The sequence below is a fragment of the Saccopteryx bilineata genome, chromosome 10 (genome assembly GCF_036850765.1).
Source record: "Saccopteryx bilineata isolate mSacBil1 chromosome 10, mSacBil1_pri_phased_curated, whole genome shotgun sequence".
NCBI classification, from domain to species: Eukaryota; Metazoa; Chordata; class Mammalia; order Chiroptera; family Emballonuridae; genus Saccopteryx; species Saccopteryx bilineata.
Window position 1 is genome coordinate 35,425,335 of NC_089499.1, and position 26,925 is coordinate 35,452,259.

At 41.9% G+C, this 26,925-nt stretch overlaps 1 protein-coding gene across 5 annotated transcripts in view; it reads right to left on the reverse strand.

The window, feature by feature from the left end:
• Nucleotides 1-26,925, reverse strand: part of CPNE4 (copine 4) — a 531,556-nt gene that overhangs the window by 176,837 nt on the left and 327,794 nt on the right. For all 5 annotated transcript variants that reach the window (XM_066245254.1, XM_066245256.1, XM_066245258.1 and 2 more), the window contains exon 3: nt 6,435-6,614. In XM_066245254.1, coding sequence (XP_066101351.1) covers nt 6,435-6,614 — 180 coding nt within the window. The remainder of the gene's footprint in view (nt 1-6,434; nt 6,615-26,925) is intronic.

The window sequence follows — 26,925 nt, forward strand, 5'->3', positions numbered from 1 at the left end:
ACTACCTAGCTAGGACTCAAGCTTTTCTGGTTCCACTGAAACTCCACAGCAAACTGTCTGTAATAGTAGTTTGCCTGGTTTGAATTTCACTGGAGATGGAGAGGTTTGAAGAATTTCTGCTCCTTTGCTTCTGATAGCCAGCTTGGGGATGTGTGCAGAGCTCCGGCTCCTGATAAACAGAGTGGGCGAAGCATAGTAACCAGGTCACTGGGGGTCTCACTTGGCCTGCCCAGGTGCACAGAGGAGCCCCAGAGGCTCATACTCTGTTTAAAACGAAGTTAATAAATTCACACCTGGCCTCATTTTGTCCTTAAATCTAAAACCAAGTCTCCTGGGAGTGATTCTGTCACCCACGCAGTTACTGTTCTTTCTCCCCTGAACCAAATTAATAAAAAAGTCTCTTTTCCAAATTAGACTTGATTCTAGCATAATTCTAGGCTTTGTGTGTGTGGGAGGGTAATAATCTCCTTGCAGTCTCAAGGATGCTTCCTTAATTTATTCTTTATTAGTGCTCCAAACCCTCCCGGGTCTCTTCTGTAATCAAAAATAGTATTATACAAAATCAGCATCGGATTACCCCTTCTCCCTAGGGCGGTGCAGTGGGGGCTAAGGCTTCGCCTGCAGTCTGTAAAATGCTCTCTCAAACACCCAGGGGAGAGCACAGCTTCCGCAGACACCTGACCCCACTGCATTGCCCGCAAATCCCCAAATTAGAATTTTTTGCATGTTTTAAAGTTCTTCCAATACTTAAGTGTCATGGTCCTCTACCTGAATATGAGTTCTCTAACATCAGCAGGCAGGCTTTATTATGATGTTTTAACTAATATTTATAGTAGAAATATGTCCTCCTAGTCCTTTGGTATGTGAAGAAACGGGTACTGTAAGAGCTAGCACCATATCTTTCCCCACTCCTTTGGGAGAAAAAAAGAGTCTTCTTACGGATACACTGGATATTCAGAAATGTTTATGATAATCAGCAACTAGATTTCATAAGTAGCCTAAATTGATTAAAAAAAAGAAATTTTGGGAAGTTTTAAAATAATCACAATACTCTTTATAAAAGTTCAAAATACATTTTTGGTAAGTAAAAATATTTGGTAGAGAATTAACTTGGGATTACTGTATTATTTGGTGAATTAACTTTTTGGCTATCTGGTTCTGGCAAACTGGTCATCTGGCATATTGATAATTCAGTTCATGGTGTTCTAGTGTCTAGTGCTTCAGGGCTAAGACAAGTATAAGTTATTTTTCTATAAGGCACTCGGGAATGCTGATCATTGAGAAGGTATAGCAAGACAATGTTGGCTGGGGAAAGGTGAGGGCTGAATAATGGGGAGGGCATGCGTAAGCACCACGGAGACAGGGTTCAGATTGGATTTTTCCAGTTAGTCATTCTGAGGGGGTGAACAGGATTGGAACAAGCAAAGTAGAAGCTGTGGTAGAGGCCCTGGGGGGCTAGCTGCCTTCAAAGCCAGATAGCATATGTGGCTTCTTGTATGGGTGGAATAGGTAGGCACCAGGTCACATTGGTGGGGCGAGCTGGCGGCCAAGCCTGGCTTAAAGGGTTGGGACTACAACGGACACTAAGAGTTGTTTTTCAGTAATGACACATCAGTCCCTGCCAATTCTCATCCAGGTCCAGCTCTCTTGCCCTTCTTCCCTGTAGACAATCATATGGAGTTAGGCGAGACAGCATATTACTGTGAATATAGATGAAACAGGGCCTGTGAAAAATATGCCCAGTTTAATTGCTACAAAATATATCTTTTAAAAACTACCTTTGAGGTTAAGTAGACACAAGGAGCTGCTTCCCTAGCCTGGGTGCTTGGGGAGGTGATCCAGTCTGTGGCTGAATGACATCTTAAGTCATAGATGAGCAGGGGTGGGAACCAAGAGCGCCCTAAAACGGGATGAGAATGCAGGAAAGAGGTTTGCTTTCAAAGACAAGCGGGGAGGAAAGAGACGAATGAGAATCATCGACTACTGAACTGGTAAGAACTTGGAGATGAATCAAAACAAAACCTTCCCTTTATAAATGAGATCACTATGTCAGAGAGATTAAGCAAACTGCTTAAGATCACATAGGGAATCAGTGGCAGATCCAGGATTTGAGGGCTCATGATGCCAGTCCAGGACATCATAAAGGAGATTTAAAGGCACAAAGAGGGGACTCCAGAGAAAGTGGAGGGATTTTCCTAGGAATTTAAGAAGATTACTTTTCTGACAAAGATAGCAGAGAAAAAGGCAAGAATAATTATGTTCTCCTCGGAGGACAGAGGGCTTGCTCACTCACATTCACTCTACGTGAATCCCACCAGCCAGTGGATGGGACAGGCAGGCAGCATGGGAAGCAGCACGACTTCCCAGGGCTTCTCAGCCGGTTCATGGCAGTTGAGATGATGGTCCCTACTTGTGACATCATCCATCACTCATGTAGCTTCTGCTTACAGTAATTCTGCAAAGTCAGAAAAAGCTTTTCATGTAAGAGGCAGAAAGTAGATGAGTTGCGAGCTGTAATGTGTAAATTTGACTTCCACGGGACATCGATTTTATGCCATGAATATATTAGATGTTGTGCAACAAAACACCAAACTGTGGCATCTCACTGTGGGCATTACAGTGAGCCTAGATAACACTCCGTACTGTCTAATCTCAGTGTCCTCCAGCTGGGTCCGTCCCAATCTGAGACCAAATTTCCATTTCATTGACAGCTTGTGGTACGCCAATCCTTCCAGGGGCCATTGTTGCTAATGTAACCCTAACACTCACCCGTATCAGGAAAGGAGCCAACAGTCTAGATAACAGTCCATTCAATTACATTTACTGAATAGGAGAAGAAACTGTGGAAATCAAAATCTTCACCAAGAACATAATAAACTCAAAGCCATGTACACAGTCCTTTGCGGGACTATAAACTTTATAAAACATTTTTTTTCTGCTCTCCAGATGTTTTCTTTGTCCTCTTTAATTTCTCCAGACAGTGGGCCCAAATATTAGTTCTTTCACAATGAAAACTGATAACAGTGTCTAATACCTATTAGTATTTCTGTTCCCAAGATTCTGGGGTCATGGTTCTCAAAATGTGGCCCCCAACCAGAAGCATCCTCATCACTCAGAAATACCAATATTGGTCCCCCTGCTAAATCCTCTAAATAAAGAACTCTAGGAGTAGGGCCCAACATTCTGTGTTTTAATAAATCTCTAGGTACTTTATTTCCCCATGTATAAGATGCACCCTTTTCCAAAAGATGTGGGGTCTAAAAACTGGGTGTGTCTTATACAGTGGATGTAGATTTTTTTTTTTACTTGCATTTCCCACTTTTTCGCATGGATGAGGAGTTGTATAAATTTTATGATGAATAACACTTAAGTTCAATAACTTTACGTAATACATTTTTTTTTTCAAATTTTGAGCCCCAAAATTAAGGTGCGTCTTATACATGGGGAAATACAGTAATTCTGATGCAGTTCAAAGAGAGGACAGCTTCTCTGAAGGAAGATTGCACATGGTCTTCCTCTCTCAGGAGTGAGGGCAGAGCCCCACCAAGTCTAAGATGCCTTCAACGGGCCACAGATTTCCCTGTCCCACTTATGAGAACATAAGGCAGGACATTCTTGGTTCTTTTAACTGATGTTCCCTGAACTTTAGGGGGGAAGAAACACACTGAAGAAGAGCCCCATGGCAATGAAGAAAGGAGGACTTTGCACAGCCTTGTCTTCCAAGCCAAGGAGAAGCGGAAATGCCTCTAAGAAAAGCAGTGATGAAACCCAGGGGCAACCACTGAATTTGGGTATTGGGTGTCCTGGACATGGCTGAGGGTGAAAAGGCCAGGAGGGGGTACATTCTGGGCACTTCATTTTAAGATACTGGTTTTGGGAGGTTGACACATTGATACTATTGAAGAAATCAGGTTATATTTAAAGTAAATTCAGTATGCAAACTGTGAGGAAAGATAACCAAGGGTATTTTCTTTTTTGCATGAGGATCCCTATGTTACTTCTATCAGCTTTGTGTAAGACAAACAAACAAAAACTTTAGCAAGGTCAACTCCAACCTGAATTTGCATGAACAGATGCAACCTCATAATTTATACTAGTTAGCAACGAGCTATAAGAGTAAATGGAAATGATTATAAGGGGGCTTAACAGTCAAACACATCTGCATTCAAGTTCCAGCTCCACCACTTACTAGTTATGGGACATAATTGAATAAGTTACCTAGTCTCAGTTTTCTCAAGTGTAAATAGGGATCATTGTGGGGCCTACCTCCGAGGGCTGTTGTGCTGATTAAACAGAGTGAGCTATAATAGTGAGTGCCTAGCCCAGTGGCTGGTAAATAAAAGAGTCTATAGAAAGTTAGCTGCTGTATTTATTATTGTATTATTTCTGACTCATTGTCCACTATATTGGTACATGAAGGAGTGGAAAAATATTGGGATGAATGAAGCGCTTCATTAGCATGAAAGAAAAAAAAAAGACAAAGGCATTGTATTAGAGAAGGGCAGATTGCTGTTCTAGATAGTGAGGGGTCATGTCTCTCCTTCACGTGCCCTCTGCTGGGTACAGCAGGAGAAGGGCTTAGCTCCTGGTCTTCTTTTGGCCAACAGAAATCCAAGGATGGTTTCCAAGCTCACCTCGAAGGATTACACAGCTTTTCACACACTCCGCATCTCTGGGATTTGTCCCCCTCATCCATCTGCCAAGAACACACAGTTCTGCCTTGAGTCCTCTTGGAGGATGTGAACCTTCATCTGGCATAATTGCTCAGTGCTAAATCACTTGCTATGCTTGTACCAACTTCATGGCCAATGCCAGTTTCTAGCATGCTGAGGACTGCTATTCTGTTTGCTTAAAAGCCACGAGTCCTGCTGTTCCACATAGAGGAGTGAGAATGTGACAAACTCAGATGGACAGAGCAAGTGCCTATAGACATCTTCGAGGAAACAGGCTTTGACTGGGTGACTGTCTCCATGGGTTTTGGGAAGTCAGTTTATCTCTCCTTTTCAGCATCAGTTGTGACAAGATAAGAATTGAAACACTTTCTCCTGATTTGAAACCATTTTTACTAAAAAAAATAGTCTGAGAAGTGTAAATACTACACTCTCACACACACACGTACACTGAATCCTCTGACTAAATAAAGGACTGAACAAGCTCGAGGTAGAATAATAAGCACAGTTTGACTAACTGTCCAGGACACGGGTGTTCTGTCATAACATTTTCATGCCTTTTACTGCCACCTTCACTTTTGAAACAATGTGGGTCCCTACAAGTGTCAATTCTTCCCACCATTGCCTTGAGTCTTACCACCTTAATGACAGCTTCCCTATCCTGAGTGCCCTCTCTGTGCCAGGGACTCTGCTAAGCACCTATGTGTATTTTCTTGACCCTCACAATATTTCTTGAGGCCAGCATTACCCTTATCTCCATTTTATAAATGGGGGAACTGAGGCTTAAATAGCTATGGGAATTAGCCTCTGGACATACAGCTTGAGAGCAGCTGAGCTGGGATTTGATGCTAGAACATCAGGCTCCATGGCTGTACACTTGAGCATCATGGAACAGGGCTTCAGACCCAACCACACCATTCCTAGGGATGCCCATCAGCTCTTACACCCAGCCATTCTCAGTCTAACTAAGTAGTACTAGGAGTTATAAAGAAGGAAATGTTGATGGTTTTTCTTTTTGCTTGATCACATTAGAGAGAAGCACAACTTAAAAAAAACGAGGAAAAACTTCCATTCATGCCCAAATCTCACCATCTGTGAAACTCTGGAGGGTAAAAGAGTACTGCCTGCCCTTCCCAAGATTTCCTCACAAATACGTGCATCTGGTATATTACTCTACAGAACCTCAACAGGAGTTTTTGATTTTAAGACAATAGCAAGTTCACACTTCTATGTGAAAGATGAGATGTTCTTACATACTCAATGATTTTGTTAAAAAATCCCGTATGATTTGTTCATAGGTGGCACGTTCAATAAATTTCCCTCCAAAAGTAAAAATAAAAAAGTCTCTTTGAGGGCTCTCACCCACTTCCATGCGACCAGTGACATGCTACCAACCCATAGGGAGTTAGCTCCCAAATCGGTGTCATCGCCAGGTCCACATGCTCAGCCACCACCTGGCAACCTGTTCTGGGTTCTCCTTATACACCTGAGCTTAACATGTCAGCATCAAAAAAATAGTTGTTAAATAAATGAAGGAATTCAGAAGAAAAAAACAGCAAAATAAGCCAGTTTTCACATATCCACAGCATCATCCCTACATAAATATAATGGATCTGACAGTGTGTGGGAAGTCATCGAATGCTACATGTAAAAGTAAATAAAATCAAGGGAAAGGAAGCATGGACTGAATGAGAGGAGAGAAAAAATGGGAAGAATAAAGGCCCTAAGAAGGCAAAAAAGAGGAAGGGACATCTGGTGACCCACCTGGCCAAGTGTGCATTCCATGCCACCAAGGAAGTCGGCCTCCTTCAGCCCGTTGTGGCTGCTGCTGATGTCATGGACCTCAAACCGCAGGCGCTGCACCTCTTCAAAGTAAAAGTCCACAGTAAACAGTTTTGAATACACTGGGTTTATGCAGGTGCGAATCACCTCTGTTCTGTCAACCTGCAAGAAGAGAGAAAGAGAAAGCCCACCAGGGGTTAGGCTTTTTACTATTAACCTTTAGGCACATTCACTTTACGGTGTTCGTTCACCTTCTTGCAAATTATAAATGCCCTCAATTCAGTCACCAGGGTAAGTAGTTCATAAGTCTTCAAGGAAGTACCCTCAGGGAATGAGTCGTATTTCAAGGAGGAAATTCTTATTAGAATCATCTGAAGCTTTGTATGTACAGATTTAGTGTTGTTAGGCAGCAAGATAGATCAATTATTAGTGACTGCCTGGAGCCTTAGGATGATAGAGAGTCTGAGCAGGGGCATCTGGGCTTAGGAGTAAAGACGGAGATAACAGCTTAGTGATGTCTGATGGGCCCAGTAATGATAAATGACTGTGTAGGTGTCCATTTAACCGATCTGACTCTATATGAATTCTGTAACTCCCAGCATAGTAAAGTGAAAAGGCCAGGAAAATGAATATGAAGATAATTGCCTCTGGTTTTAAGTATGCCTTACTTTGAGATGATCACATTTACTCAGTCATTTAAATCCTCTGGGCTTCAGTTTTCTTATCAACAAAACGAGGACTGGAGGATGAAAGGTCCCTTCCTGCTCTAACATTCCATGAGCTATGACACCACTTGCCTTCTGTGACAATAACTCCCCATTGCCCCTCTCTCCCAGATCCTGAACTCTCCACCCTACTCTGTGCCCCTGGAGGCTGATCTCTTTGGATTGAATTTCCTGGACTCCCTCGCCCTTCTAGGTCTTGATTGGAGTCAGCCAAGGGAGAGACGTGGCAGGAGATCAGAGAGTGGAAGACAGAGGGGTGCAGGCAGTGGCTCCGTGGCTCTGCACACACAGTCTGCTAGCCAACTCCCATCCACAAAGTGGACTTGCGCTGGCATCTGGTAGCACAGTCCCCATCTGCCTCTCTTCAGACCACAGGTGGCAATGACTTCCTTCTGTTGCTATCCCTGATGTCTGAGATGCCGCACCATCCTTTGCTGGCTTCTCTATCTGTGCCCGTGCCCTTGAAAAGAGTTCCCTCTGTAAGGAGTGTCACTCTTTAGGTGAAACTCTCTGGATATGCCATTTGTTTTCTGCTGGTACCCTTACCACTACGATTCTTACCTTCTATGTCTATCACATGTAACAATACTGTCTATATAAAGAAAGAAAAAAGTCTCTTTTTCTTTCTTTTTCTTTTCCAAGTGATAGGAGGGGAGACAGAGAGACAGACTCTTGCATGCCCCCCCAACCAGGATCCACCCAGCAACCTTTGTTTAGGGCTTATGTTCTGCCTAGGTGGGCCCATGCTCTCAACTGAACTATTTTTAGCACCTGAGGTAGAAGCTCCATGGAGCCATCCTCAGCGCCTGGAACCAATGCGCTTGAACCAATTGATCCATGGCTGTGGACGGAGAAGGGAGTGAGAGAGAAGGGGAGACGTGGAGAAGCAGATGGTCACCTCTCCTATGTGCCCTGACCAGGAATTGAACCTGGGACAGCCACATGCTGGGCTCACACTCTACCACTGAGCCAACCTGCCAGAGTCTGGGAAGTCTTAAAGGACCAAGTTACAGATAACCGAAGACTGTATAGTATCTCCCAAATGGAGCTACCTATCACTCTATACTTTACAAATCAACTGGAGTCTACGTGTACTGCTGGTTTTCAAATAGAAACATGTCTACTGAACACTTCACAAATACCATTCATTAGCACAAAGTGGGAAAACCATTTCCTCCACTTTCATTAGAGTGGAGGGAAATAGCCTCTCAAGAAAATGCAGGGAAAGCAGTCTTTGACCAGATCATGCGTGTACCTGTTTTCCAGCAAAGACAATTCGATACCTGCTGCAATCTCTCCTGACATTTTTAAAAAAGTTTTTCTCCCCTTTATTGTTCCTATGTTCCTTTAATCAGATTCTGCATGCTTGCCTTTTCCTCCATATTAGATTTATTTTAATTTTTTAATTTTTATTGAATTTATTGGGGACATTGGTTAATAAAATTATATAGGTTTCAAGTGTACAACTCTATAATACATCATCTGTATATTATACTGTGTGTTCACCATCCAAGGTCAAGTCTTTTCCCATCACCGTTTATCCCCTTTTATCCTCTTCTACCTGCCTCCACTACCCTTTCCCTCTGGTAATCACTGTACTGTTGTATCTACAAGGTTTTTTTCCCCTTAATCCCTTTACAAGGCCCTCACTCCCCCCAAACTCTCCTCTCCTCTGACAGCTGTCCATCTATTCTCTATATTTGAGTCTGTTTTTATTTGACATTCTTTTTTTTTTTTTTTTTTGTATTTTTCTGAAGCTGGAAATGGGGAGGCAGACAGACTCCCACATGCGCCTGACCAGGATCCACCTGGCATGCCCACCAGGGGGTTGATGCTCTGCCCATCCAGGGCGTTGCTCTGTCGCGATCAGAGCCACTCTAGCGCCTGGGGCAGAGGCCAAGGAGCCATCCCCAGCGCCTGGGCCATCTTTTGCTCCAATGGAGCCTCGGCTGCGGGAGGGGAAGAGAGAGACAGAGAGGAAGGAGGGGGTGGTGGAGAAGCAGATGGGTGCCGCTTCTGTGTGCCCTGGCCGGGAATCAAACCCGGGACTCCTGCATGCCAGGCCGATGCTCTACCACTGAGCCAACCAGCCAGGGCTATTTGACATTCTTGAGTTCAGTGATTTGTCCCTGGCCCATGACGCTCCTTGTGGTCCTCGTGCGAGAGTGCTGTCCTGTAAGGAACATCTCCTGTTATTACTGGTGGGCTAGACAATTCCAGTTGCAGGAAAAATGAAAATACGGTTCTGATATGTCCCCATCCAACAGACAGAAAACCAAATCCCAGCCTACCGCTGATCAGCATGTTACAAAAGCTATTGTTCAGCCCAATGGTTATCTGCCTAGTTCAGCTATCCCCAAAGGCTCAGCTTCTCTTTGAGCTAACTTTTATATCCTCATATAGAATGTTTATTCTGGGGGACAGAACTGAGTATATCATTGGCTGATTGTACAGGTACAAGGGTTTACTGTATGGGGTATACTATTTTTCAGTTGTTAAGAGATCGTGGTTTAAATAATAGTATAAATCACATACTGGTAGTCTGTAAGTCAAGCTGACTTGCAGGTATTTTGTTTGTCTCACTTATTAGTATGTTCCCCTTAATTTACCAGCATAAAAGAAGGGCTATTTCTATTGTCCCCCCACCCTGGAATAAATCAGAATATCTAGCAACCTCAGGCCACATTCAGTTGTTGGTCATGGCAATGACTAGTAACTGGTCCATTCCGAAGGTGCACTCATTCTCTGGTTTCCAAGCTCTTCTCTCTCAATAAATTTCCCTGCCTGGCCCCTAAAGGCATCTTTGCAACATCTGGTCCAAACATGTAGAATAATGAGCTACACAATAAAAAATTTAATTATCAATATATTCATTGAGTATCTTTTGATAGAGAATTTAAAAAATGATTCCCAAGAAATAACTTATAGGTGGATTTGAAATCCTCAAAACTTCTCTCCTTGTGGATGGAAGACTAGAGTCAAAGGTGACTTTAGATTCCATCCAATTCTAGTCTATTTTTCCTCTGCTTTGACCCCAAAACGTTACAAATGGCTGATCTGCACCATCCCTCTGCTTTTCTTCTCACCTCTTGATTTTCAAATGATGATAATCATTTGGTTCATGTTGGCATCAAGCCACACAGCTCAGACAAGCTACCCAAGACACACTAACAGCAGGCAACACTGAATGACGTGGGATTTTGTTTTTTTGGGTTTTTTTAGGAAAATGACTAGTTGGAAAAAATTAAGCAATGCACATTTACCTTACCAAGGTAGGTAATTTCCAAAGACAATCCCAGAGCCAGTAAAACTCCTACCAGCTCAGGAAAAGAAGAAGAGTGGTGCCCTGGCTGAATAGCTCATTTGGTAGAGCATTGTCCCGAAGCACAGAGGTTGCTGGTTCGATTCCTGGTCAGGGCACATATAGGAACAGATCAATGTTCCTCTCTCTCTCTCTCTCTCTCTCTCTCCTTCTCCCTCTCTCCCTCTCCCTCTAAAATCAATAAAATAAACATATTCAAAAGAAAAAGAAAAGAAGAAGAATGATGATAGAAGAGAGACCCTCAATACTAAATGCTTATTTTAAAGCTGTTTCAAACCTTTCTGCATTCCCAGCCACAATGGGAGATAAATTGTGTTTTTAAGTCCCAAATCAACTGTCTTCTATCCCACCCACCCCCCAATCCAGCTATAAACTCACACATAAGTAGGAAGCAATCAGAAAGAGCCTCACAAAACTCACACCTGCCTGCTATAAGCAGGCAGAGCCTGGAGGATGGCAGTGGGAAGGTGCGAGGTTGCAAGTCGCTGCAAGGTGCAGCTGCGGTCAGACCCTCCTTATGCAGAGCTTGGAGGCCAACCCAACACAAGTGCACAGCTTTTTGCACGTCCCTCAGATATTGGTTATTAACAGGAAGTCTCCCCATCTCATCTCTCTGTCACAGCTGTGGAGACCTTTTTCAGAAAAGGTCGTTCAAGACTGAGAAGCCGCCTGACCAGGTGGTGGCGCAGTGGATAGAGCGTCAGACTGGGATGCGGAAGGACCCAGGTTCGAGACCCCGAGGTCGCCAGCTTGAGCGCGGGCTCATCTGGCTTGAGCAAAGAGCTCACCAGCTTGGACCCAGGGTCGCTGGCTCCAGCAGGGGGTTACTCGGTCTGCTGAAGGCCCGCGGTCAAGGCACATGTGAGAAAGCAATCAATGAACAACTAAGAAGTCGCAACGCGCACAACGAGAAACTAATGATTGATGCTTCTCATCTCTCTCCGTTCCTGTCTGTCTGTCCCTGTCTATCTCAAGACTGAGAAGCCTTATTTTCTTATTGATATTTGAAATAGTGAAAAGAAACTTGTCTGCAGGATGCTGCACACAGTCCCGAGTCCCACCCTCTCACCACCAGCGAAGGTGGACTCGCGAGTCTGCATTCACCCTCCGCATATCTGCGTCCTCCATGCCTGTGTCCACGTGCGGGCATGAAGCAGTAGGGGTTGTTCCATAGCTTGGGCTCAGCCCCCTAGGTTCCAGCCTCTCCCTGTCCTCAACTCCTTTAGAATAACCAACATGCCTTCAGTTTATAAGTCAATTCTCAATTGTCCAATTGTGAGTTAGTCATAGGATCCAAGTGGAGCTTCTCCAAATGCCATTGGACAGGGAGGGGCAGAGCAGCTTCACGTCCTCTGCTCTTTCCCACAGCACTCCCCCATTAACCAGGGGGCGCTCACCTCTCCTGGACACTGTGCTCTTCCCATGCCGTGTATGTGGCTGATGGCATCACTCAGATCTTAGATTCTGAGAGCTCATCCAATCTGGGAATGGCAGTAGTTTCATCTCGCCTCTCAGTGTAGTAATTTGTGGGAGCGTGGTGTTGCAAAGGTACCTGAGGTGACCTTTGTATGCAATGGGTGTAGGAGGGGGTCAAGGTGGCTCAAAGGTCACATGTATGTCATTCCTTTTCTACCCTAGTGATGCAATTTTTAGCAGAGGAAATAGAGGCCCATAGACATCATGGATGAACCTAGAGGATATTATGTTAACAGAACAAGTCATTTAGAGAAAGACAAATACCATATGATTTCACTTATATGTGAAATTTAATGAATAAAATAAGTGAACAAACAAAACAGAAATAAATGTACAGATACAGAGAACAAACTGATGGCCATCAAAGGGGGCCAGGGAATGGGTGAAAAAGATAAAAGGGATCAAGAAGTACAGATCTGCAGTTAAACAAATAGTTATAGGCATGTCAAGTACAGTACAGAGAATATAGTCAATAATATCGTAATAACTATGTATGCTGTCAGATGGGTACTAGACTTACCAGGCTGACCAAGGAATATAACTGTCTAACACCCTGTTGCACACCTGAAGTTAATATAACACTGTATCTCAACTGTAATTGAAAAATAAATTTAAAATATTTTAATTTTCAAGTTTCTAAAACTACAAACTGGCAATGAGATGTGAAGCCAGCTAGGTTCTCTGAGTCCTGGTGCAGTGACTCCTGGCCTCACTACATCACACTACTTATTCCGTGACTTCCTACACAGCTACACAGATGCTCGCAGGATCCAGGACCCAGCAACTTCAGCATCAAGGTTTAACACAAACACACACATGGACACATTGAGCCTTTATATATATGGCTTTGTCAACGAGGGCTAATCCCCTACTGCATCTGAAAAACAGTTTAAAAATCAAATCCATTGAAGGGGGCAACAGTATGCAAATAGGTCAGGCCAGGGAAAGGGCTCTTAGCTAATGGGTGAGTCCAGGTGCCTCTCTACTAGAAAATCAGTCAGAGAGGAACTCCATGCAAGCCGGCCTGGGATGGCTGGCTAACAGGCAGAGCAGAGCACAGTCAGACATGGCTGCAGGCCCCTGAGTGGGATGAGGAACAACTTGCAAGCTGCTTTCCTGAAGCACTCTCTACAATACACTCTGGAAGCAGCCAGTGTAAAGTGCCCTGCAGGCCATGAGTGTTGGAAGTCCTGCTCACAATCCCCTTTTTTTAGAAAGCTGCATGCAGAATATATGCTAAAGGCTCTTGAGGAGTTCTGCAGCAGACAAATGGATTCACTTTTCTAAAATTTTCCAAACATTTTTTCTTTTATTTTTTTATTTTTATTTTTTTTAATTTTTCTTAAGTGAGAAGGGGGGAGGCAAAGAGACAGACTCTCGCATGTGCCCAACCGGGATCCACCCAGCAAGCCCCCTACCAGGTGATGCTCTGCCCATCTGGGACTGTTGCTCCATTGCTTGACAACTGAGCTATTTTAGTGCCTGAGGCAAGCCCATGGAACCATCCTCTGCACCTGGGGTCAACTCATTCTTACTGAACCATGGTTGCAGGAGGGGAAGAGAGAGATAGGGCGAGAGAAGGGAGGGGGTAGAGAAGCAGATAGACACTTCTCCTGTGTGCCCTGAATGGGAATTGAACCCAAGACATCCATACACTGGGCTAACGCTCTACTACTGAGCCAACTGGCCAGGGCCCTTTTTTTAAAGTTTATTTTTTAATTTATCGGGTTGACATAGTTCACCTACCTATACATGTTTCAAGCATACAACTCAATATAACACTGCTTTATTTTTTACTGAATTTATTGGGGTGACTCTGGTTAATAAAATTATAAAGCCTCCTTTTCCTTCATAAAATACATATATTAATATCTAAACAGAACACACTTGAAAAAGTTTGCACTAAAGTGTTAAGAAAATAGGCATGTTTTACTTCCTCTAAGAGCAAATAAGTTAAAACAGCAGGGGGACAAGCTGCCTTACTGTAGTCCACACCCAGCAAAGGGCTGAGGACAACTTTGTTCAGTATTTATTCATTAACGGAATGAACAGATGCTAAGCCCCTGAACGTGTTCAATATTTTGCTGTTTCCATGGCCTCTTCCTCTATTATTCCCTGTTGCTTCTCTTGAGCAGCTTCTCTTCGCTGTCTCCTTATTTAGGAATTCAGCTTCTATCTGAAGCCAAACCCAAGTTATCACAAATTCTTATTATCATGAGATTCTATCTCAGTAGCAGAAGACAGATGGGTAGAGACAACTGAGCTTCTTCTCAGCCTGGGGTGGACCCAGTACATGCCACAGGCTCCCTGCCTTCTCTCTACAATCTATTTAGACCAAATAGCCACACTGTATCCCACAGGCCTTGCTTGGTGACAAACCTGGGGTGATGCCTGCCTGAGTTACTAGCTACACACCTGGACCCTCTTTCCACTGGGACCCAACAATCAGCACTTATTACTTCTTTTGCCCCATATATATATATATGCCCCATATATATATATATATATATATATATACACACACACACACACACACACACATATATATATTACTATTATATATAATAGTATATTATATATTAATTGTATAATAATATACTATTATAATATAGTATAATAATATATTATTATATTATAGTATAATATATTATTATAATATATTAATAGTATAATAATATTATATATATTATATATATATTACTTTCTGTTTAATAGTTCCTATTATTATTATTATTATTTTTAGTGAGTGAGAGAGGGTAAGAGAGACAAGACAGACTGACAGGCAGGAAGGAAGAGAGATGGGAAGCATCAACTCATAGTTGCGGCTCCTTAGTTGTTCATTGATTGCTTTCTTAACTGTGCCTTGAATAGGGATACTCCAGTTGAACCAGTGACCCCTTGCTCAAGCCAGCGACCTTTGGGCTTAAGCCAGCAACCACGGGGTTATGTCTATGATTCCATGCTCAAGCCAGCAACCCTGCGCTCAAGCTGGTGAGCCCACGCTCAAGCCAGCAATCTTGGGGTTTTGAACCTGGATCCTCAGCAGCCCAGGCTGACTTTCTATCCACTGTGTCATCATCTCATCAGGTGAAAATTTCTTCTTGAAGTCAAGGAATTTACAACATTTTATTCTATTTATTCACTTAAAAGTTGAAGCTGCTTACACAGAGTTGGGAGAAAGCATGGTGGGAGGGACACGGAGGATTCAGGAAGCACATTCTCCTTGTTGAACCCTGATTGTTCGGGGCCTTGAGTCTACCCTGAAGTTGGCTGAGTATTAGTATGTTCTAGATGATGGCCATTCCCTCTCCGATCCAGCATGTTCAAGCTACTCCACATACTGAAAAGCTCTCCGAACATATGTTTATTTTCTTTCTCGTTCCTGTTTCTTTCATTGTAAACATATAGAAGAGAGGTTCTGATAAATGAAGAGAATTGTTAATCAGAAAATGAATCTCAATGGATTTTCAATTCACTGCCAACCACTTGGGTAATCTGATTCTTTATGGCAATCACCCTATGACAGTCACCAGATAATGTCTTTATTAGAAGAGGTAAAAATCCTTCTCTTTCTTTTTTTTCCCTTCCCCTTCTTAAATGTCTACTTCCTCTGACGGTAAATACACAGGTACCCACCGCACACATGCTGCTTGTGTGTGGCTCATGTCTCTTTCAGAAGCATCTACTACTAATGCTGTGGTATTGTTCTGACTCAGTAGTCATTAAGTCTATTGATACTGAAGAGCTTGTGTTGCTGGGTCCTCCACAAGGTACAGGCACTAAAAGTGAGTGGGGCCAAATCTCGAAGTGGTGAAATTTTCCAACACATTATTGTCACCCTCAGCATCATTCAAATAGTCATCAGTGATCAATATTTAATGCATGCCTACCTTTTATAGGCACCAGGGGTTGGGCGCTCTCATGGTTACAGAGAAGCAGCAAATCAACAATAGCTGAGATGCTTTGATAGCACACCATGGGCTCTGGGTCAAGTTTCTGATGCCCCTTCTCTCTCTGAAGCTACACAACAGCCCTTCTATGTGAGCCCCTTGCTCAACAGGTTAGAGGGTTCAGGAAACGTAATCCAAAATATATTGCTTTTTTGTTACAACATCAATGATTTCAGTGCCTAACCTTAGCTAACCCCCATGCAGAGGACAGTTTCTTTTTCCCTAGTAACAATCCAAACCTTCTTTTCTTATGTATTACTTATTTGGCTAAAAAAATTCTTCGCAATTGCCTCTGATTAGCCATTTGTACTCATTTCCCTGCATTTTCCTCATTCTTCAGTGAAGGTTTATGAGTGTATGTAATTTTTCCAGCACTGAGTTATAGGTTCAGCATTAAACTAGACAAATGTCATCCATCCCAAAGCAAAGTTTTCACCTTATAACAATAGATGTCCTACACAAGGTCCCATGCATTCTACAGAAGGCCTTGTGTGCACAGGAAGGACATTCTAGGTAGTGGTGGCTGTTGGCAATACTGTGTGGTGCCCTATTTATGGTGGGGGCATTGCCACCTCAGCTCAGAGAAAGAAAGAAAACAAATTCTCATAAGTGACATCTTTAGATGTACAATATGTATGACAAATACAAGTGGCTCTTCATCATAGTGGCAGCAGCAGTCTGTAAGCCCATTATGCACATTTTATCTGATCTGGCAGCTGCTCTGGGAGCTGGGCTGAGTGTCTATTTTACAACCGTACAGCAAGATATCAGGCTTTCAGGAATCAACAAGCCAAGGCCAGAATAAAGTGGATATTGGCCCCATAAAGAGAAGCTTTACTTACTGAAGAAGGAGTAAGATGCTACTTAGCAGGAATGGAGAAGAGATTTAAGCAACAGATGGGGGGAGAGGAGAGAACAGACTAAGTCTTAAAGTTTTCTTTCAAACCTGGAATTCTAATTCTATGCTTGAATCTAAATAAGGATTGTTTTAAACTGGCTTTGATAGCCAGAGCATGGATAGTTTCTAGTTACCCAGAGAATAAGGTTAGTGGTTATAAATTGTCCATGGTTTGTTTCTAGCTCTCTGATTTTGCCTGATCATTGTGAGGTCCATTTCTCTTGTTCCATATGCACAAACACATCAACAAAAAGTCATGCCTTTTTATTTCCTATATATTTTTTAATGTTTTGACATCTTGGGGCCATCTCTCAAAGTTAGCCAATTCTTAGGGACAGTAATGAAGCCTAGATCACATATTTAACATGTAAATCAGCCAACCCGGAGACCACACCCTTACCCCTTCCTCTATCTGGTTCTTACACTCTGGATCACCATTGCCCTGCCCTAACCCGGGCCAGGTATCAGATAGCAAGGCCCAGCCACTAGTCCCCAGAGCACACTGAAATTACTCAAACCAGCGAACCCTGAACCTGCTAACTCTGCCATTTCTATTTCTCTCTATGAAAACCACAATAAAGGCTCTTGCCCGTGTCTTCTTCTACCCCCTCTGCCTCATGACGTTCCCAGTGCCTCTCCATGTGACTCTGTGTGGCATGAAGGGCCTCCTGCTTCTAAGGAACTCACTATAAACTTCCTCCTTTATGACAGTCTTTTCCATGTCAGTGGGTCTTACCATACCAGGTTAAAAAAACTCTGGGTCCCCTTAAAAACAATTTAACTATGGGCAAGTTGTTCCTTAATGAGAGAGAAGGAACAACTAAAATGGAACTTTGAGGATTATTTTATGGGTTTAAATTGCTTTACACTGGCCCCTATGGTCAGTAAAGGAGAGAAGCTGATGCTTATTGAGTACCTACTACATGCTACTGTACTTACGTTACACTATTTAGGTGTCCAAACACAGTAATATTGCTAGGTAGATATAGTCAATCTCTTCATTTTAAAGGTGAAATAATTGTCCCCCAAGAAAGGTATTAAGTAACTTGTCCAAGGTTATGCTTGCAGCTCTGGCAGTGCTGACGTGAAGCCAGGCTTTCTGTTCCAGGTATTCATTCACTCATTCATTCATTCATTCATTCTACCCCAGCTACCTCTCTCTACACCAGGGGTCGGGAACCTATGGCTCGCACGCCAGACGTGGCTCTTTTGATGGCTACATCTGGCTCGCAGACAAATCTTTAATAAAAAAAATAATAATGATAAAAATATAAAACATTCTCATGTATTACAATCCATTCATTTCCTACCGCTTATGTTCATGGTTGCCGGTGGCTGGAGCCAATCACAGCTGTCCTCCGGGATAACACCAAATTTTTACTGGATAATGCCTCACGTACATGGGTCGTTGTATGGCTCTCACGGAATTTTAAAATATGTGTCGTTCATGGCTCTCTCAGCCAAAAACGTTCCCGACCCCTGCTCTACACAAAGATGAATGTCAAAGCAGCATTCCCTAATCCTGCTTCACGGTAGCAAAGGTACAATGGGGAAGGATGCTTCTCATCTCCTACCCACAGAGCCAATAGCATATGCTGGACTTGATAAGTGAAAAAAGCCTATTTCTAACCAAGTAATACGGGTACAGGGAATGATACATCAGGTACTGAAACTCAGTGTGTGCTCTGTAGCTTCACCGGGAGCTGGCCTGCGGCTGGTGAGCCAGTGCTTTCCAGCCCTGGTCTCAGGCAGGAACTCCTCCTCTGTGCCTGGCTGAATGCCTTAGCTCAGCTCCACGTGGCCGCATGGCCCAAGGCTTAATTCTTGGACTGCTTTTGTTTTCTCTCTACCTGAGACCCTAGGCGACTTCTTCTCCTGGTTTTAAATAAAACTGATAAACTGATGACTTCCAAACTGGTATCTCAAGCCCAGACATCCTCCCTGCACAGCAGACACATTCTTCTAACTGGGCTGTCCCCACCCTACCTTCGAGCTGTGGCACGGACATTCTGCTAAAGAGGAGAAGTAAGCCTTAGAGAGGAGAGCTCTGCCGGAGGGGGCTGATTTTACTAGGAATGCAGCCTGAAGATGTTTCAATGCTTTGTTGTTAAGAACCATGGTGACCTTGGTGAAGAGCAATTAAGAGAGGGCTAATCGTCTTAAGTTAATAGTAACAACAAGCTTCCTGGTAGACCAGCCAAAATTGGTAACACAGAACCAAGGAAAGAAGCCATGAAGAGCCCTCTGGGGCAGGCAGGCTGTGGGCCTGTCTTAGGTTGCACCCTCTCGGGACGATCAGAGCAGGACACAGGGCAGACTCAAAAACATCACCAAAGCCGCGCAGAAATCCTTCATCAAAACATGGTGGCCGCATTAGCTCAAGGAGATTAAGCACAAACTCAGACTAACACTAGATAAATATTTAGCTACTCTGACCCAGTGGTGACTCCCAGGAACCCCTGCTTTAAAAAGGAAACCATACTCATCCTTGATGGTCTAGAGCAGTGGTCCCCAACCATCGGGCCGCAGATCTGTACTGGTCCATGGGCCATTTGGTACCAGTCCGCAGAGAAAGAATAAATAACTTACATTATTTCTATTTTATTTATATTTAAGTCTGAACGATGTTTTATTTTTATTTATTTATTTATTTATTTATTTTGTATTTTTCTGAAGCTAGAAACGAGGAGAGACAGTCAGACAGACTCCCGCATACGCCCGACCGGGATCCACCCGGCATGCCCACCAGGGGCAAGGCTCTGCCCACCAGGGGGCGATGCTCTGTCCCTCCGGGGCGTCGCTCTGCCGTGACCAGAGCCACTCTAGCGCCTGGGGCAGAGGCCAAGGAGCCATCCTCAGCGCCCGGGCTATCTTTGCTCCAATGGAGCCTTGGCTGCGGGAGGGGAAGATAGAGACAGAGAGAAAGGAGGGGGGTGGGGGGGGGCGGAGAAGCAAATGGGCGCTTCTCCTATGTGCCCTGGCCGGGAATCGAACTCGGGTCCCCCGCACGCCAGGCCGATGCTCTACCGCTGAGCCAACCGGCCAGGGCCCGATGTTTTATTTTATTTTATTTTATTTTATTTTTTTAATTTTTTTAAAAAAATTTTTTTTAAGCTGGAAACGGGGAGAGACAGACAGATTCCTGCATGCGCCCGACCGGGATCCACCCGGCATGCCCACCAGGGGCAAGGCTCTGCCCACCAGGGGGCGATGCTCTGCCCCTCCGGGCGTCGCTCTGCTGCGACCAGAGCCACTCTAGTGCCTGGGGCAGAGGCCAAGGAGCCATCCTCAGCGCCCGGGCCATCTTTGCTCCAATGGAGCCTTGTCTGTAGGAGGGGAAGAGAGAGACAGAGAGGAAGGAGGGGGGTGGAGAAGCAAATGGGCGCTTCTCCTATGTGCCCTGGCCAAGAATCGAACCCGAGGTCCCCCGCACGCCAGGCCGACGCTCTACCGCTGAGCCAACCAGCCAGGGCCCGATGTTTTATTTTTAAAAAATGACCAGATTCCCTCTGTTACATCCGTCTAAGACTCACTCTTGACGGTTGTCTCGGTCACATGATACATTTATCCATCCCACCCTAAAGGCCGGTCCATGAAAATATTTTCTGACATTAAACCGGTCTGTGGCCCAAAAAAGGTTGGGGACCACTGGTCTAGAGGATTGTGCACATTCCCAAGGCTGTGTCCTGCCAGGACAGACTGAAGAGCTACAGCCGGGTTCCTGAATGTAAGGCAAAACTGCATCCACTGAACACTGACACAGCCCCGCCCCACCCTCCGCCCCGCCTCCTCCAGTCTCCACACCCCGTGCGCAGTGTTACAGTGGGAAAATCTAACCAGACAGGGGGATTCAAGCATAGATTCAACTGCCCTCTCTGTCCTTCTTCTCAGCATTTCACAAGCATCTCAAACTTCACATGTCAAAACAAAGCTCCTGAAAACCACCCTTGGTTTTCTCAGAAAAGTTTGAAGACGTATTTCCAAATTAACAAGGGGAAATGAATAGCAACTTTATCACCTGAGCAAAAATAAGGAAATGAGCAAAAGGAAATAACAGTGTCAAATAAATAATAACCATAAACCTACGATGGAAGGAACAAAACAAAGTATAATGTATGAATGTAAACAGACTGAAGTTTATACAAAGACAGTCTTATTGGCTTAATAATTCTTTATAATTCTTATTGGCTTAATAATTCTTTCCTTGCTTCTTTTAAACAGTTGAATGCAGTTTAAAAGAAGCAGTTAGAAAAAATAATATAAATTAAACAGAAAGGGATAAATTAGGTGGGATAAAAATCTAAAGAAAATAAAATGGGTGGTATTAACATCAAACAAGATGGAATTGAAGGTTAAAATGTTTAATAGGGTAAACAGAAGTGGCATGTATTTATAGGTTGCCCAAACTGTGAAAAAGATATGTCATAAACCTGAATACACACAAACATAAAGATCATCTATATATATGAAACAAAACCCATGAAAGAGAATGCCACAAAAAATAATTATTATGGGAGATTTTTAATAAACCAACTCAGAATGGACACATCTATTACACAAACAATAAATAAGGCCAAGGAGGAGATGGCTATACAAACAAAAAGTATGTATACACATTTATTTTGTACTAGCCACATATACATACGTACATATACATACATACCTTATCCTCATTAAATAAGAAACTGTTTTCTTTATGTGTAAAGGACATTTATGTAAATTGGCTTTGTAATAAGCCACCAAGTAAACCTTGATAAAGTTTAAACAGTAGCAATTTTAAAGGACATATTCTCTGAAAATATCCAACAAAAATAAAAATTAAACAGTGACCAAAAGTCTTATTTATTGTGAAGTTTAAAAACAAAATTCATGGATAGTATTTGTTTTAAGGGTGGGGGAGAAATTTCAAACACTCTAGAAAACAACTGAAAAATAAGTTCTCATCAAAATCTAGGAGACAGTGAAGATTCTCCTCTTTGGAAAAAGTGTAACCTTAAAAGCTTTTACTACTAAGGAATAAAGAATAAAAATATAGAAACTTGTACTCATCATAAGAAACTAGGGAAATAATCAAATAAATCAGAAGAGACTAGAAAGTGAATTAATAAACATTAAAGCTATGTCAACAAAATAGAAATACAAACTTAGAAAGGATAAAAAAATTGGGGAGGTAGTACTTTGAAAAATAATGTAAAATAAAAGAGATCAACAGCTAGCAATCTCATTATAGATAAAAGAACAATCACAGATGCAGGAAGGATTAAAAGAACATTTCATGCAAATTATTTCCTAAGGGAAAATGATTTTTAGCAAAATAAAAGTTACTCAAACCTATCTAAGAAGAAGTGAAAAACTTGAACAGACCAACAACTGTAGACAAAGTGATTCAACATCTATTATTTGAAAAGGACACTAGGACCAGATGGGTTCACAGCTGAGCTTGACCTAACCTTTATATAATAATTAGGATGTTACTTCAACTGTTCTAGTCCATAAAAGAAAACCTAGACAGCTCCCCAATTAATTTCATGGAACCAGCATAAATTTAATACTGAAACCTGATAAAGAATAGTTATATGAGGTCGCCAGTTTGAAACCCTGGGCTTGCCTGGTCAAGCCACATACAGGAAATAACTACTATGAGTTGATGCTTCCCACTTCTCTTCTCTCTTTCTTTCCTCTCTCTAAAAAAAAAAAATTAAAAAAAAAATTCAATAAATAAAAAAATAAAAAAAATAGTTCGAAAAGTAGAAAAGTACACACCAACCTCATTTAGAAATATAGATATAAAATCTAAATAAAACATTGGCAAAAGAATACAGCAGTGTATATAAGAATAAACTCTGATTAACTAGAGTTTATTCTAGTAATGCAAATGGAGTCAAATATTAGGAAATTTATCAGTATAATTAATCACAATACATTAAAAGAAGGAAACTGTAAGGTCACATCTGAAAACAATACTAAGTGAAAACTACTTAAATAATGAGAAATATGTCAAATCTGAATAGAATAAATAAAGTAATAAAACCATTAATTAGACAATAATGACCATTATTATAATTTAAATAGTCTGAAAGGCTGTTTAAAAAAATTAACTAACTAGCAGATAGACTGAAAATTATATCTAAAATGACCTTTTTATATTAATTACATGATTGTTTTTCTACAAAGAATTGAGACACTCTAGTAAAATCTACCAGTAGTAATAAAAAAAATTCAACAAAATGCCTGAAAATAAAATATAAGAACTAAATACAGATATTTTTTCAAGCTATTGGCTTTTCTTTATTTGAACAGTAAGAATCCAGAAATGAAAATAGAAAAAATGGTCCACTTATAACAGTGATAAAATATTTTTAATTGCACTTAAATTTATTCTTAAAAACTTTCTTATGTGTTAATTGAAGCTTCCTCTGCAATTGTAAGAAATAATACAAAGATATCCTTTGAACCCTTTACTTAGCTTTCCCTAATAGTAACAGCTTACAAAATTATAGTACAGTATTATAACCAGAATACTGAAGTTGATATAGAATATTTCCATCACCACAAAGATCCCTCATGGTTCCTTTCTCATAGCCATACTCTGTTCCCTCATACCTCCAACAACTTCTTAACTAACTGCTGGCAGCCACTAATGTCTTCCATTTCTATCGTTGTCAATTGAAGAATGTTATTTAGACAGACTCAAACAGCATGTAAGCTTCTGGGATTGGCTTTCTTTATTCACCACAATTCTCTGGAGATCCATCCAGGTTATTGTGTGTAGCAGTAGTCTGCTCTCCTAAATTACTAAGCAGAATTCCATGATAGGGATATACACATTTTGTTTAACCATTCACCTATTAAGGAATATCTGTATTGTTTCTAGTTTGTGACTATCACAGATAAAGCTGCTAGAAACATTTGTATACAGGTTTCTGTGTGAACTTAAGTCTTATTTGCCCTGGGACAAATAGAGTGTAATTATTGGGCCTTATGGTAGTTACATGTTAATTTCTAAAGAAACTGAAAAACTGTTTTTCAAAGTGGCTGTGCCATTTTACACACCCACTAACAATGTATGAGTGATCTAGTTTCTCCAAACCCCCCACAGCATTTGTTACTGTCATTGTTTTTACTTTAGCTATTCTGATAGGTATGTAGTGATAGTTCAGTGTAGTTTGAATTTGCATTTCCCTAACAGCTAATGATGCTGGACATCTTTTCAAATGCCTATTTGCCATCTACATTTTATTTTTCAGTGAAGTGATTCTTCAGTCTTTTTCCCATTTTCTAATTGGATTTTTGTTTTTTTTTTTTTCACTGCTGAGTTTTGAGATATATTAAAATATATTCAAGATGGTCCTTTACTGGATATGTGATTTGCAAATAACTAACTTTCCATGTCACAATAGATTCTGACTTTTGTATGAGGATGAGTTAAATTAGTTGATTTGCATTTAGAGAACCTATTATGTTATAATATGTAACTTTGGACACAAGAAAATAGCTCCTAGCTGCAAGAGAGTATAGTTGATTTTGTATGTTAGGTGTTCCTGTGACATGAAGCTATAAGTCATTGCTCCAAACTGTGTACACCATGGTACCCCAAGGCACCAGAGTGAAATCACAGCAAAACTAGATATTTTCAAGAAAAATAAAGGGATACTTAATATCTATTGGGTATCTTACAAACTACTATATCAAAGTAGTTCACATTTTCAACATTAAATCACTACTACATTTAGCATCATGATATCCTTGTGAAACTAGGTTTTTGGTAGTTGCTACAATGTGCAACAGGAAATGAAAGTGGTGTAGTTCAATACGATTTCAAGGTTTGAGTAGCTGTGCAGTGCCCAAAAGGCACATGCATGCCTTTCTCAAGTAACTATGATTATTACAGAGTGAAACATAAAATACTTTTCTTCTAATTTATTTGTGCTGTTTTTTCAAATGACTTGTTCAGTTGTTTGGACCTAAGTCCTTAATAAACAGATGGATAGGTATTTTTCTGAGCCTAGATACACTATAAGAAAATTACTGAGCCACTAAGGGAGCCATAAGGGCATAATCTGCTACACAGGATGATACAGACTAAGCTAATTGTCAATTGTCAGTAGGGAGGGAGGCAATGGTTGTAACTACTATGTCATACATGGGCCTGTGACAGATGAACATTCCTTAAATACAATAAACTCTTTCCTCTTTCTGTAAATTTGTAATAAAAATATATTTTAACCCTACAAGTGCTACTACTGACTACTCATATTTACCCCAAGGAGTTAATTGATAATCCATCTAATGCCTCCATTACAACCTACAGGGATGAAAGAATACAAAACAATTGCAAATCGATCACTGTCCCATTGGGTTTTCAGTGGCCATATACCTGAGAGCCGCCTTGCTAGGAGACACAATGAGTTTGACAAGTTTCTTAATACTCAGAAGCCAGGCATCAGATCTATTCAGAATTTACACTTTCTAGTGCTAACCATTTCCTTTGTGTGTTTTAAAAGCTCTTTTTTTTTTCCTTTTATTTTTATTGTGACAGAGACAGAGAGAGTCAGAGAGAGAGACAGATAGGGACAGACAGACAGGAATGGAGAAAGCTGAGAAGCATCAATTCTTCCTTGTGGCACCTTAGTTGTTCATTGATTGCTTTCTCATATGTGCCTTGATCGGGGGGCTACAGCAGACCAAGTGACGCCTTGCTCAATCCAGATGAGCCTGTGCTCAAGCTGGTGACTGCGGGGTCTCGAACCTGGGTCCTTCGTGTCCCAGTCTGATGCTCTATCCACTGCGCCACCGTCTGGTCAGGCTCCTTTGTGTGTTTTATAGTGGAATTTGTTAAATATAAAGGCCACATATCTATCTTATTAGGTGATTACTAATAAATCATATTAGGACCATCTGTCCCACCCCTTTAGGGATGCTTAATCTGGAGACTGTCAGGATTGCTAGTATAGTGAAACTCTCAAGGTGGGCCTCATCAGAGTCCTCACTAGAAGGCCAGCTGACTTAAGGGAGTTTCTCAGTAAAAGCCAAGAGAGTTGAGTTCTTGAAACCTTCCCATTACTTTATATACTGTGGCCAGGCCAAGGCTACCAATTCCTTATTTTTCCCTGAATCTCAACTTCTAGTTTACAGACTGGGGGTCCTTACACTCATCTAATGAAAGCAGCAACTGTTTTCACCCCTGTCACTAAAACAAGCAAATGAACATGGCCCTATCAGTCCAAGCAAGAAAGATGTTGGATTAGATCCCAAAGAAATCATCTTATGAGGGGAAAAAAACTGAGAGGAAGGAGAAAACTATGGAAGTACAATCAAGTATTGACATTGTTGTATTTGTCAGGCTATGTCAACTGCTTCATTGCTGGGATAATGAACAGAAAATTGCAATGAGGGCTTAAGGTAAGCTTATAGGGTCTTTAAAGCATATCTGCAGGGAAGTTTCTTAAGGAAGTGACTAGCAATTTAACGGGAAATTAGAAAACTCAATAATCTAAGAATTTACTAGCAACTTTGATACATCTTGGTCACAATGCAAATAATGTGGGTTTTTAAAAATTAAGTGAGAGGTGGGGAGGCAGAGACAGACTCCCACGTGCACCCTGACCAGGATCCCCCTGGCAAGCCCCTACCAGGTGATGCTCTGTCCTGCCTGCTGCGCCGTGGCTCTATTGCTTGGCAACTGAGCTATTTTAGCACCTGAGGCAAGGCCATGGAGCCATCCTCAGTGCTCAGGGCCAACTTTGCTCAAACCATTGGAGCCATGGCTGTGGGAGAGGAAGAGAGAGATGGGAGGGAGGAGTGTAGAGGGGAGAAGCAGATGGTCATTTCTCCTATGTGCCTTGACCCGGAATAGAAGCCAAGACTTCCACACGCTGGGCTGACACTCTACCGCTGAGCTAATCGGCCAGGGAAAACACTGTAGATTTTTTTAAAAAGGGTCAATTTCCTCATTACTGCAACTGCCACATAACTGTTAGTTTAAGAACAAACAAACAAAGTTGACAGTCCTCTATGTTGCTAATTATAACCAGGATGCTATGTGACACAGGTCTAAAGCTTCAGTGTAGGTGACCTAAATCTTATTCCTAGCTATAGCAGA